Source organism: Choloepus didactylus, chromosome 3 (assembly GCF_015220235.1).
Source record: "Choloepus didactylus isolate mChoDid1 chromosome 3, mChoDid1.pri, whole genome shotgun sequence".
Taxonomy (NCBI): domain Eukaryota; kingdom Metazoa; phylum Chordata; class Mammalia; order Pilosa; family Megalonychidae; genus Choloepus; species Choloepus didactylus.
The window spans coordinates 123,755,818-123,769,544 of NC_051309.1; the positions used below are offsets into that span (position 1 = coordinate 123,755,818).

Sequence of the window (13,727 nt, forward strand, 5' to 3'; positions counted from 1 at the left end):
ACCTCCTTCTTTCTTTTGCCCTCCTCCTCAGACTCTCTCTCTCTCTGTCTTTTTCTCTCTCTCACCCCCTTCTCTTTCTTTCTCTCTCTGTTTCTTGTTTCTATTTGTGTTTTGAGGTTGTAAGGCATAACCTTGCTATGTAAGATTATATTCTTCCAACTGGGTTGTCTCTTTCCCCCAATAATCTGAAATAATTAACACACATACTTTCTAAAGAAAATTAACTCATAGAGCTTGTCACTTTTTGCTAGTCTGTGCCATTTACTTCAGTTGTTTGATAGGAAAACAAAGGTTCATTTTGTTCAGAAATATAATTTCTGTTTTCTCTGAAATATGCATATTGGAGCCTTAATTTTTCCAATTTGCCTTGAGTTTTGGAGTAGTACTTAAGCATTATTATCCAGGTCTCTAGTGACACTGGGACACTTATAGGTAAATATATCTACTTGTAGCTTCAGTCTTTAAATACTTTTATTTTGAATGTCTAGTCTTTGGTCTTTCTTCCTTAATTTCCACTCCTAATAAAATTGTTTTATTAGATTCAAACCCTTGATTTTGCTCATTCTCATTTTCTACTAATCCTCTATCAAGGGAAATAATATATTTGAGTCTCTCATTTTGGAATGAGAATAGGCCTGTAGGAAAATATTTAGCATTAACTAGGGTAGTCCTTCCCAACTGCTTTGCTATTTTATGAATTCAGTGATTTGAATGAGTTCTGAATGAACTGGTTATCCAGAGATCAAAGAATTAAATTACCTCCCTCTTTGTTAGGCATAAATATATACACCTTCTCAGAATCTGCCCTTTTTGCTCTTCCACTCATTCATTCATTCAACAATAATTTACTGAGTACCTACTATGTGCTCCACACTGTGCTAGGCACTATGTGACACAGGAGAAAATATGGAGAACATGGCCCTTGTCATTATGGAGTTATGACACCTGAAACAAGTTATATAATTCATTTCTCATTGACCAAGAAATAAGTTATTCCAAGCAATGTGGAACCATCATATGACATCTGGGCTTAGTCTGTGAGCTTCTTGATGGCAGCAACTGTGTCTTTACCTTCTGTATCCTCAGTTCTCAGCAGAGCACCTAGCATTTAGTAAGAGTTCATGAAAAAAAAAAAAGCATGGAGCAAGTGAGAACAAAAAAGAGAGCTTGAAAAGGAATAGTCAGTGACATAAAATCATGAAAAATAATCTAATATACAGTTCATTAAACAGTGTTAAAACCAAGAACATAGTGTCTTCAATTCATTCTTTAAGAATACTCCATTAGAAGGTACTCTACATGTTCTTCTAGATAAAGATTTGATATTATATAGAACATAAGCCATCCACAGGATAAATTTAGTGGAGAGTAATAACATATAACATGAGTATGGAAAGGCTTTAAATGCCTCCAAAAGGTACAAATAATATTGAGGACTAGTCAAGCAAAGATATTACAATAAATCCTTACTATCTAGTTTCTGTTCTGTACAACAATGGAGATAGTAATCAAAAGACAAAAAAAAATCAGAGAAAGTACTTATCTTAATCATATCGCAATGAGTTTGGAAGTAGCATTGGTTGAAATTTAAGTAGCTTTTTTCTATTTTTTTTTAACCAAAAATCAACATAGATAGCAAAGTCAAATAAAGATTTTTAAAATGGGAAGGAAACCTTGATATCTGTCTAGAAGCTTTACTAGCTCTTTTATTCTTTTGAGCAATAGTATGTTTTAAAAAAATCAAGTAGAAATGACATTTTTAAAGAATTCATACTTACAGATTGGTAATAAGAAAAGCAGCCAACAGTTTCTTGCTGTGTTTTGTGAAGGACCAGAAACATAAACATTTCAGACTGAACGGTTGATTGTACTCCCATATTTGCCCCACACTAAACACTAAGAGGGCTGGGTATGAATGGTAGATTTAGGTTGGCTCTTGCATGTGGGAAGAACTGTGATGCCTCTTCTTGTCATCATATTCTGCATGGTGTGCTTCAGACAGGCACTTGGGCTCTGTCACATCCATTTTTATTACTAGCAACAGGATTTTGGTTAATAGCATGCTGAATGAGTGCTGTGTTCTGCTATGAAGAGGATGCTAAGATTTTTTTTTTTTTTTGCTTGTCTGAAAAATAACATAAATGTATTGTTTTTCTATTCCATAACTTACTTTGATGAAATATTTTTCAAATGTTGTAAATGTCATCATGGATGCAATATCTAGGTGTAATAAATCTGGTATAGTTTTGTCATGGTTAAGCTATCCGTAGATCCCTAATACACCTATCTCTCACTTTCCTTTAACTATTTTGGTGTAAAGATCTTGCAAACACAATGAAAATTGGGAAAAAGACTAATGTCATCTGTGTAAGGGTTATACACTTTGTGCTTGTGTCTGTGTGTATGTGTGCAAAACAATTAGATTGCCTCGTTTAATTTTTGCTCCTTGACCCAGTGAGTGTCCAAGAGACTTTGAATGTTCTGCTTAACAACATGACAAGGACTCAAGCTAAGCTGGATCAGGATCAGTTAAGACCAGCCCAAAGGGACTGACATCCAAGTTAACACAGTCCCCTGTTAAAACAAACAAACCGAGTCACCTCAGATTATAGTTCTCCTTTTCGTGAACAACTAGCCCGGCAGAAAAAACAGCAAAAATAATAGAGATGCCTTTACATTTCTAAATTGTCAGCTATATTTTCCGTATTTAATTGCTATAATTGGGTAGAAATCACAATGCATAGATATTCTCCAACAGCATGAGCCCAGGGTTTATCATTCCTGGAATTTTACTCCAAAATACAGAGTAAAGGGGATTAATAATCTTGTTTCCTGTCCACTCTGTCTTTGATTCAATTAAAAGAGTATGGTGGAAAGACTCCTACCTAAGAAGTGAGGAAGCACATTCCAACAAACAAATTGATTCTATCCAAATCATTTAATTATTTTGCTTTCCCCCCTCCTTTAGAATATAATCAGTTAAAAACCTGCATCCTGGGTAAGGTGATGTTGGAGCAGGATGTATACGCATGGATTTGATCTTAGGAGAAGGCCTGTGAATCTTACTTATTTTTAAAGGCATAGAATTATATTACAAAATGTTATTTTGTTATTTTGTAAACAAGTTGAATTAAGGTAGAAAGACTGCAATTTGGTCTTTCTTTTCTGCTCTATCCTTATATTAATTCAACATGTGGATGTTACAGTATACATGTATATGGAAGCAGAAGCTTTTGCATTTTAACAAAAGGGGACTCGCCAATGCTCCTACGATTTCATTCCACTTTCTCATCCTACTTTCACCATCAATTGGACATATTTTTAAATTTAAAGTTTATATTTTATACCACCATTGTCAATTAAAATTAGTAGAATTCTTCTTCCGTTACAGAACACAATTCAAAAATTAAAACAACAGTAATACAGACATTGTTATTAAGTAAAATAACTTTTATAAACAAAAATTCCTTGCTACCATGCGCACAGATTAAAAAGAGTTGTTTTGAGAAAAATTAACTTGAATAAAAGTTTATCTGGCCCCTGATATTTGGAAACACATCTGACTTTCTATTTTAATTTTTAGTTTCCTGGTTAGTTTTATGGTGGATGCCCGAGGGGGTGCTATGCGAGGATGCAGACACAATGGGCTCCGAATCATTATCCCACCTCGGAAGTGTACCGCTCCGACCCGAGTTACCTGCCGACTGGTTAAACGCCATCGATTGGCGACGATGCCCCCAATGGTGGAAGGAGAAGGCCTGGCCAGTCGCCTGATTGAAGTCGGACCTTCTGGTGCTCAGTTCCTTGGGTAAGGGTTTCTGATAAGCCTTCCTCTTAGTCACGGATGAGCTTGTGTCCTCCACATGACATCACTAGGATGGAGTGGAAAAAGGTACGTCAAACCATTTTGAAAGAAGATTGGCTCCTATGAAATTTTTAAAAATTTGGAAATAGCACCTCAATGCTTGCTTCCACTTCCATGCCTCTTATTTTAGGGCATCAGGGAGTTAAACATTCAGGTTGATTATTACTCTTTCTCTTTGGATGTGATAATAGCTGCTAGACTCCCCATGTGAATAATCATGTTTTAGCTGGTGGTAGGTATTTTTTTTTCCATCTGAGACTTCATCGGTAAGGTCATAAAGAAAAAAATACTGTGCTATTGCAAATATAAAGATCAAATTTCAGGTAGTTATGAAATAGGATAATTATCTTTACTTTAGAAATCAGTATTGCTTTTATAGAACATTAAAAAATTTAGTCTATGTATTTTTTTCTGTTATCAAAATTGCTACCTTGAGCCTTAAAATCATGCTGGCAGTTTATTTCTTAGCAGTTTGCAGTAAGATGACAAAATCAAGACTCATTCCTGCCATGCTCCTTTTAGCAATTTTGAGCAGATACCAGCATTTCTTCTTTCTTCTGTTTGTTTGTACGGCTGCTATTATATTGAGTGGCATCTCAGTGTGCCAGGAAATGAATAGCGATTGCTGAAAACGGACAAAAGGATGAAGTTGAGGAGGGGGACAAGTTTCAAAACATTTTGAAACAAATCAATTGTATTTAAGTCTTGTCATTTCAAGTCTTGATGCTTGAAAAACTGGGAGAAATGCCTGTTAACCATGAACTCTTTTACTTTGCTAATTCATATCAGGAGGAGGATTTCCTGCTTTAGAACTCAAGGGAAGTTCTAAAGCCTTGTAATTTGGAGCAAACTAGTAACAGCCTGCTCCAAATTATATTCACCCCTGGAAAGGGATGTGTCTATATTTCCCATTTTTAGAAACCATTTCCTCCGTCCTCCTTCCTAAGTTAGGCCAGAGCTTTAGAAGGAGCCTGTGAAGTTCTGGGTTGCATCAGAAAATACCATGATGGTGGGAGTCATCCCTCACAGATTCTCTTCATATTCTTCATCAGGCCCTTTTCCTTCCCTGATGCTCAGGTGGTTTTAGCTTTTTGAATAATCTTCACATCTGTTAAGGAATGTCCATGAAAACATCTGGCTTCTCTACAGAGTCAGTTTTTTTATTATATTCCTCAACAGCTTTGTCTTTCCTGTGGAGCATATATGTATATATATCTTTTTCTTTTCTGCTAGTGCCCTGGCGGTGAAACTAAATAGGGACAGATCTGACAGCTAAGTGCTATTCTTCCACAGATGCACCTCCATTGCACACTCAGAGTCTCTGTTCCTTGCTCTTTGTGACTGATGGAGGGGGCAGAACCAAATGCAGTGTAAAACCAAAGTTCACCCTGTTGACCAGCCGGTGACTCTGGGGTTCTGTGGAAAACAATTCCTGAAGCTTACTTATCTTCTTTCTTTCACTGCTGCTTTGGATGTACTCAGTAAACTTCACCTGCCAACGGCTCCTCCCCCACTTAATGAGGGAGAAAGTTTGGTCAGCCGCATCCTTCAGCTGGGGCCTCCTGGAACCAAATTCCTTGGGTAGGAGTGACTTAAAACAAATTGATGGCTGCTGGCCCCCATTCTTCTCCTCCTTCTGCAATATGATTTCTCTTTTTGTCATTGTGCCCATGACATGTCCCTCTCTATGATTTAAATTCTGTAAGACTTATCTTTAGTGGACCATTTCTGACCCCTGTGGTATGTGACTTTTATTTTTGAGTGATGTTTTTATATCTTTTCCCTTAAAGTGCTGTGACCTTCGTTTTCATTTAAGCATGAGATCTGCCTAGTTGTACTATGTGCTAGTTATGATGTTATGATGAATTTGGAGTCTGTATCAAAGCAACCTGGACTCAAACATCAAAAGCCTCTATAAATTTTTAGGGTGAATGCAAACTGAAGAAATTGGACAGTGCATGTGCTGGATCCTGAATATAATAGGCATTGGACACAACTGGGCTGTCATTTGAGGAGATAATTAGAGCCATCCTGTGTACACATGCCTATTGTTTCCTTGAATGAAGCACATACAAGCAAAAGCCATGAGTGCATGACTCTTTAGTCCACAGTAGTCAACTTGTTCGGGCATCTTGTCATTTACAATGCTTCAAATTATGCAACATTTTCCCTCTGAAGCCATTTTGTCATTTTGCACCTTGTAGACAGTGTTTTAGAAGATTGGCTTACATTGTAGATATGCATGCATATTTCTTTTGGTTTAATGTGTTAAACTTACATTTATCAAAGGAGAAGTTCCAGAATGCCACATGCACTCACAGGGAAGCATCATTTGGCTTAAGGTAGCAGCATGACCTGAGGAGTGGGACCCCTGAGGTACAGTATTACTGTGCTAGCCAATGAGCTCCAGAAGGCAGCCCGCTGTGCCCCCGTCCCCCGAAGAGTAGAATTCCAGGTCACTTTGCAACAGACAGAGTTAAGGTGCTTGACTTGCTCTTGGTTTGCTCCTGGCCACACTAAATGTTCTGCGTTGCTATGTCAGGCCGGTGATTGTGGAGATCCCTCACTTTGCGGCTCTTCGAGGAAAGGAGAGGGAACTGGTGGTCCTGCGCAGCGAGAATGGGGACAGCTGGAAAGAGCATTACTGTGAATACACTGAAGACGAATTAAATGAAATCCTTAATGGCATGGATGAAGGTACTTCAATATGAAAGGTTTTAAAGAACTCAAAAATGGAAGCACAAAAAATGATTTTTACTATGTTTCTTCATTTCGACCTTAATATGTGTCTGTGCGGGTGTGTGTGCATCCCTTGTGTTCTTTTACCACAGCAGATCTTATGCTCTGTTCTGTTAGGGATGAGATGGAATGCACAATACATTTGTCTAGTCTTACTTCTGTTACATTCAAGACAATAAAACCCACTAAGATAATGAGTATCTCATTTTTAAAAGAAGATACAGCACGTCTCCGATTTTAGTGTAAATTTTTTCAATCTAAAATGCTGAGTAGTTATTATTGTTTCATAACAAATGAACTGATACTGGATAATAATCCATGATTTTTTTAAAATACCTAACTCGAAACTTTAGACATGGAGGTGAAGTCCTAAACTTTTCTATTAAAAAATTTACACATTACCCACAACTGGTACATTATAGGATAATAAAATTTCTTCTTAAATTTCTATTATTAAAGAAATAGGAAAATTAACTTCACTCAAATTTATGCCTATAATTCAAACAGGGAGTTAGGCAGGATAGAATTTCATACACACACACATAAATATATATAGTTGAGGAATTCAGTTTTCCCTTAGTGTTTTAATCTCCCTGAAAACCCCAAACCCAGTTTGGGTCTTTAAGTCACATTACAGGTTGAAATCTCTCAACCCAACACAGTTTGACTAGAGGGAAGTACCTCATTCTCAGGCCTCCATAGGTTGCACAGAGGAAAGTTCCCAGTCCTAATACCAGGAGCCACACTTCTCTGTAAGTAGCCACATATACAGGACAAGATATTTGCCTCCATGTCAAGAGCATACCAAATTTCATACAGAGCTGTATGTGCACAGGCAAGTAGTATCAGTCTTCCAGGACTACACCCACCCAGTAGCTATTCAGATGTGGCTAATGCATAGTAAAAGGCCTCCTGACAACAGCTTCTGCAATATTTCTTTCTGCATCCTGCTGAGGTCTGAATAAGAATAGAGGCCAAACTTGTTTTATCCAAGGGGTTGATGGAGGAAGAGATGAAGCCCTCCAGATTTCCCTCAGTATTTCCCAAGCAAGTTAGAAAGGTCAGGATTCTTACAGATAAAGTTTGCTCCATGCAGTATTTAGTTGCTTCTACTTCTCAGAACCATTTCTTTTGCCTAGGTTTAAGATATTTTCCTCTGAGATGTTACCTGTCATTGACATAGCCATGAACGTCGGCATCTTGCCCTTGGATGGGGACCCATTCTTATCCTTATAAATATGTAAAAAGTCCACTTTAAAATAAAGAATCAGATTTGCATTTATGCTTCTATTTGCAGTGCAATAATATGTAATACAAATGATAAGAGCCAGGTACTTCTGGCTGCTACTATCTAGTTAAGCAAAATAGTCAAGGATATTGCTGTTCTGCCTCTGTAATGAATTGTAAATCATTTCTCAAAATGAACAACTTTCCAGAATCCTTTAAAATTTAGTGCTCCACTTGGTTCAAATTTCCTACATTTTAAACCTACCTGATTTTTTTATATTGTCCTACATATCTGCATTTGTAATGTATAAAGAGCCCATAATACCATCCTCCTGATGTCAGATGGCATGTTTGGTATAAGGGTTTCAGGGAAATACTGAGACCTAGAATTCGTAATCACTGATCTTTTTATATATCCACAGTCTCAGACAACCAACCCCCTGGAGCAAACACAAACTTTCAAGACAGATTTATTCCCACACTATTCTCCCAAGAACCAAAAGGGATTTTATTACTTCTTAAAACCGCAATAGCTGTTCTTTGAGCTATCTTTGAAATTTACAAAGAAAAGGAGTCATAAACAACTTCCTCTCCATCACATGAACCAAGAAGACAGCAGGTTCATTTTCATTCCAGGTTTGTCCTAAAATCTCTACAAAGGCAGCTCTGCAATACTGCAGCTGGAACTAGATGCTTTTTTCACAGTGCCCTAGAAAGTCCTAGTTTTCACTAAGAAAGAAAAAGTGCAAGCTAAATACTGACAGGTATTTGAAAGATTGCAATCTGGGGCAGAAAAAGGGGTGTGTGTGTTTAGGATAGCCTTGCTTTTTAAATGTTCCTATTGTTACCAAAAAAAAAAAAAAAAAGTTTGCTTTCATCACTGTTAGCGATGCCGATGAGTTTGGTACAATGCTTTCAGAAGGGAATTCTTGCTATATGAAGATGGGTCCTTTCTTGTCCCAGTGCTGGATAGCCCGGAAGACCTGGAAAAGAAACGCATCTGCCGCATCATCACCCGTGACTTCCCGCAGTACTTTGCGGTGGTGTCTCGCATCAAACAGGACAGCAACCTGATTGGCCCGGAGGGCGGTGTGCTGAGCAGCACGGTGGTGCCCCAGGTGCAGGCTGTCTTCCCGGAGGGGGCGCTGACCAAGCGGATCCGCGTAGGCTTACAGGTATGCCAGGACTGGTTGCAGAATATCCTAACATGGATTTTATTAGAGTGATTAAAAAATCAACCTGTCAATTGGAAAATAAATGGCGGAAGGATCAAATTTTTTCCTCATTGAGAAAAAGCTGCCATCAGAGATCTAGTTTTCACAAAATTTCATACGAGTGTTTAGCAACAGTGCTGACTTTTGATTGCCGTTTTTGACATCCACCAAACTATTTTGTGAGATCGGGAGAAATGTTTTGGGAAAGAAATTTGACATGAAATATAATGATGTACTCTTTTTCTTTAATGTTTGTTTTTCCTTTGAAAAGGCTCAACCTATGCACACTGAACTGGTTAAGAAGATACTAGGCAACAAAGCTACCTTCAGCCCGATAGTCACTTTGGAACCTAGAAGAAGAAAATTCCACAAGCCAATTACCATGACCATTCCAGTCCCCAAAGCTTCAAGTGACGTCATGTTGAATGGTTTTGGGGGCGATGCACCAACTTTAAGACTATTATGCAGCATAACAGGTGAGTCATATATAATGCATTAGTAGAAAGTTCTGAAAGAAGAATTGTAAATTTTTAAATTGCAGTCATCAGGGGACACCTGCAGAAATACCTGGATAATTCAGGAAAAGCATCCTCATTAACTAGGAAAGTGAAAGGTAAAAGAGAATAAACTGATATTTACTAAAGTCTATATGCCAAGCTATTAAATATATGCATTGTCATTTTAATCTCCACAATAATCCAATGAAGAAACTTTAAGCCCATTTTATGATAAAGAAACCAAGGTGGAGAGAACTTCTATAATTTGCCCAAGATTGTACCATAAATATTTGGTAGAGTTGGGATTTAAACCCAAGCCCAGTTTTCTCCAACACCGAGGCTTCAAGCCCTCATTGGAGAAACTGCCTTTTATCTGTGAGAAAAAATTTTACAAAAAGAATCTTGAATAGTGATATCCAGTAGTTCAAACCAAACTTTTCTGGGTAGAACTTGGTTGCTTTATCATTGATCTATTGAACTGACTTTGGAAAAATCAAAGTAAAGATTTTTAATGATTAACTGATTTTTCATTCATTCAACTAGTGGTTATAGTAGCTTTCAGGCAACTACAGAACTTCAGAAAGACATTCTAAACCAAAAGCAGGACATTGGTTGTCTCTGCTCAATAATACTAGCACAAATGGTGGTAGGTAGGAAAAACATACAAATAAACTTGAACTGTTTTAGGGCTACTTAATTTAACTAATAATTTCCCCATTTAACAATAACTACATGTTGCTGGCATTCAGTAAATAGTCATAGGTCATTGATAGGAATAATAACCATGCCTGGTTGTTTTGGTATTATTGGATTTTTTTTTCATATCTCCTTCATACAGGCAGAAATAGGCACCCTGTTTTTGTCTTCTGTTTCTGATTCTCTCCTCTTACTAATGAATGTTTTTTTCTGTATTTATTATAGAACACCATTGAGATTTTATCCCATAAACTTAACAGTATGACAGATTTTAAAATCTATGGGTTAAATTACATGCTTAACTTATGATCTCTTTCTCATTTGTTCATTTCTGGTTATCACCTAGCATTCCTTTCCATACTTTTTGCTCCATGTGTGTACAATCACCCTCTTATGTTCTATGACATATGGCATAGAAACGAACCAGGCATGATTGAAGGTATAGGCCTAGACACCATCTAATCTATTTATTCTACCCCCATGTCTTCTGTTGATTTGGTTACATAACAATCCCTTAAATATATTCATTAACTTTTTTTTAAATGCTAGACCTAAATTTGTGTGTGTATGTGTGTGTGTGTTTTGCTATGCTATATTACATGGCTTTGCTAAACAATACATTTTAAAGGCCTAAGCAAAGTAAGTTTCCATGACCTCTCTTTCATAACTCATTCCCTTTAAGAAACTTTAGAGTGAATAGTTTTCATCTCGTATGTATATATCTGAATAGAGTGACTAGCATAGATGAAAACTATTCACTCTATTCATATATATATATGAATATATGTATATATTTCCCTCCTGCAGCACTTTAAAACAATTTTTTCCTTACCTATGTCAATCTAATTTCTAAGCAGAAATGAAAGACAGGTAGTCATCATCAGCCTAATGGTGATTTTTCTATGTTCAGAAGCTATCCTTCGGGATTGATTTGTGTATTCATTCACCTTGCAGGATTTATAGAGCCCTAAATATTTTCCAAGTATTTTTTTTTTTTTTGCCAGGTTTCCATTGTTAATTGAAATTGAACTCCATATAAATTTATGAAAATTATAAAATATTTTACAGAAATATTCTAAGAAAATAATTGCATAAAATAGAAAGTTTAGAAGCAAAAGAATATTTATATTATTCATTATGTTAACCTGAAGTATTCTGTTAGTTTGTTGGTCAAAGGACCTTTTAAAATAATAAACTGTATACAATTAAAAATTATCTTCAGGGCCTAGCAATTAAAATAAAAGTTTCAGAATGTCAGGCAGGGAATAGAAATGCCTAGTAATTTAAACCTGCCTTAAATGCAGTTCCTTGAGAGGTGGTATTGGCTCTTTGTTTTTAGTGTGTCATTTTTATCATTTTGGCCATTTTGTTTTCAACTTGTCATTTCCAGTCATGGGTGGGGATATGCTGATAAATACAATAAAACCAAAAAGATCTTATATTGCAATCCAGATTCTGGAGTTTTGCCTAATTTTTTCAACAATCATATTATTTCAGGTGGAACTACCCCTGCTCAGTGGGAAGATATTACAGGAACTACGCCATTAACGTTTGTCAATGAATGTGTTTCCTTTACAACCAATGTGTCTGCCAGGTACAGTTATGTAGCACAGAAAAGCTCACTATAGTTTTGTTTCTTACATTCTTTAAAAATGAATTTTTTGGTTTGATTTTAAATGTGATCTGCATTTACTCTCATATTTTAAACTAGCCAAGCCAATAAATATAGTAATAATAGTACAATAACAAAGTACAACCAAACTGAAATCTAAGGAAAATGAGTGAGTGGTTGTCTGCTTTGACTTTTTGACTCTGACTCTGGCTTTAACAGACACCCGCTGCTTTTTCCAGTTCCAGAAGTCTTAGGCATGATGAATTCCCTGCTATCAACAAAATAGCCTGGGCTAGTTTTTCCAGCACTGTGATAACAAACACACAAAACTCATCATGAATTGCTTAAATGGCTTGGAGATGTCAGGGTTTCTTCTGCATTCCAACACATTTGCATAGTACTCATTTACCTCCTACACATCTTGAAAAAGCTGAAACTATATAGTTTCATTTCAAATGCACAAATTCATTCAATTTATTAATATTAGTTCCTATTTGCGTGGTCTTTAATGGAGAGTTAAGCATTTTCACTTTTAATTAATTTTGTTACTAGAACAACTTTGTGATTTAAGTAAGGCAAGAAGAATTATGTCTATTTTACAGATGAGAAAACAGAAATTTGGAGTGGTTAAAGCTTAATTTTTGTACAGGGAGTAAAAGAAAAGATGAAATGGCATGAATTGTTAAATAACGGTAAACAGCAATAGCTAGGTGGGGGGGCACATGTTTGTGATTCTAGCCACCCAGAGGGTTCAGTTATTGAGTCTACAGTTCTGTACTTCAGTGTGTTCTGCCAATCATGCATCAGTCAGTAAGGACAAGTTCTGAGGGAGAGGTTCAGACCAGAGGTACTAAAAGAATTCAGAGGAGTGTATTCACATTGGGATAGTCAGAGACGTTGCATGAAAGTAGGTGACACTTGAGAAATATGTAGGAACTGACGGGCAGGTAAAAGTGGAAAAGAGAGTAACTGATCAAAGATGCAGAGATAGAATGCAGAGGTATGTTTGCAAGACATCAAGAACAATCCATGCAGTCTGTAATTCAGAAATAATGCTGGAATGTTGGTCAACAACCCTGTTTATAGAGGCCTTGGAGGACAGATCAAGAGTGAGGAGTTATTATGTTATGGCACTAATAATTTAGCTCCCAGACAATTGAAGAAATAGCAAATAAATTAAGGATAGTTGAATCAATAGAAAGAGGGAGGTAATATTTATTGAGTACCTGCCATGAACCAGGAACCATGCTAGTCATGGAGGATATAATCAGGATCAAGAGGAACACAATCTCTGAATTCCTAGTGCTTATACCCTAGTTAGGAAATGATGATAAAGACATTGTGAAAGAAGATACGAACCCAAGCTATGGCAGTGAGAATGGAATGGAGAGTTATGGATCTGTGTTCATTAGAAAATTTAGAACTCGATTCAGTAGCATTTTAGGAATAAATGGATATGTGAGGTATAGGAGTTCTGGCTGAAGTTTCAAGCCATTGAAAGGATCGTGACACTATGTTCCTTAATAAAAGGACATGTAGAATGGACCAGACTTGGGGAAAAAATGGATAGTGGGACACCAGAGAAAGTGGTCTTCATTTCTGGGTTATTGGGCATGGATTAAGTTCCTCTGGGCCACCACTGAAGAACTGAGAAGAGGCCATTTGATTTGGCAGGTGGGAAGTCATTAGTCAACTCCCAGGGGAGTAGCTGCAGTAGAACAGAAGGGACAAATGCCAGACTTCAGTGGCTTGAGAAAAAACACAAGATGGAATTGGAAGCGGTGACTGTTGGATTTTTTTTTTTTTTCCTGAAAACCTTGGTAGTGAAAAAAAAGAGAGATGGATAAGGAACTTAAAGAAAAGAGAATGAGAGGATA

The 13,727-nt window shown here is 36.8% G+C and overlaps 1 protein-coding gene across 27 annotated transcripts in view; it reads left to right on the top strand.

Moving 5' to 3' along the window:
• The window catches only part of ANK2 (ankyrin 2), a 739,617-nt gene that overhangs the window by 679,238 nt on the left and 46,652 nt on the right, over positions 1-13,727 (top strand). For 19 of the 27 annotated variants that reach the window (XM_037830495.1, XM_037830497.1, XM_037830494.1 and 16 more), the window contains 6 exons: positions 3,584-3,808; positions 5,348-5,446; positions 6,408-6,562; positions 8,795-9,006; positions 9,317-9,521; positions 11,736-11,832. In XM_037830495.1, coding sequence (XP_037686423.1) covers positions 3,584-3,808; positions 5,348-5,446; positions 6,408-6,562; positions 8,795-9,006; positions 9,317-9,521; positions 11,736-11,832 — 993 coding nt within the window. The remainder of the gene's footprint in view (positions 1-3,583; positions 3,809-5,347; positions 5,447-6,407; positions 6,563-8,794; positions 9,007-9,316; positions 9,522-11,735; positions 11,833-13,727) is intronic. The other 8 variants (XM_037830511.1, XM_037830514.1, XM_037830513.1 and 5 more) reach the window with 1 other exon arrangement.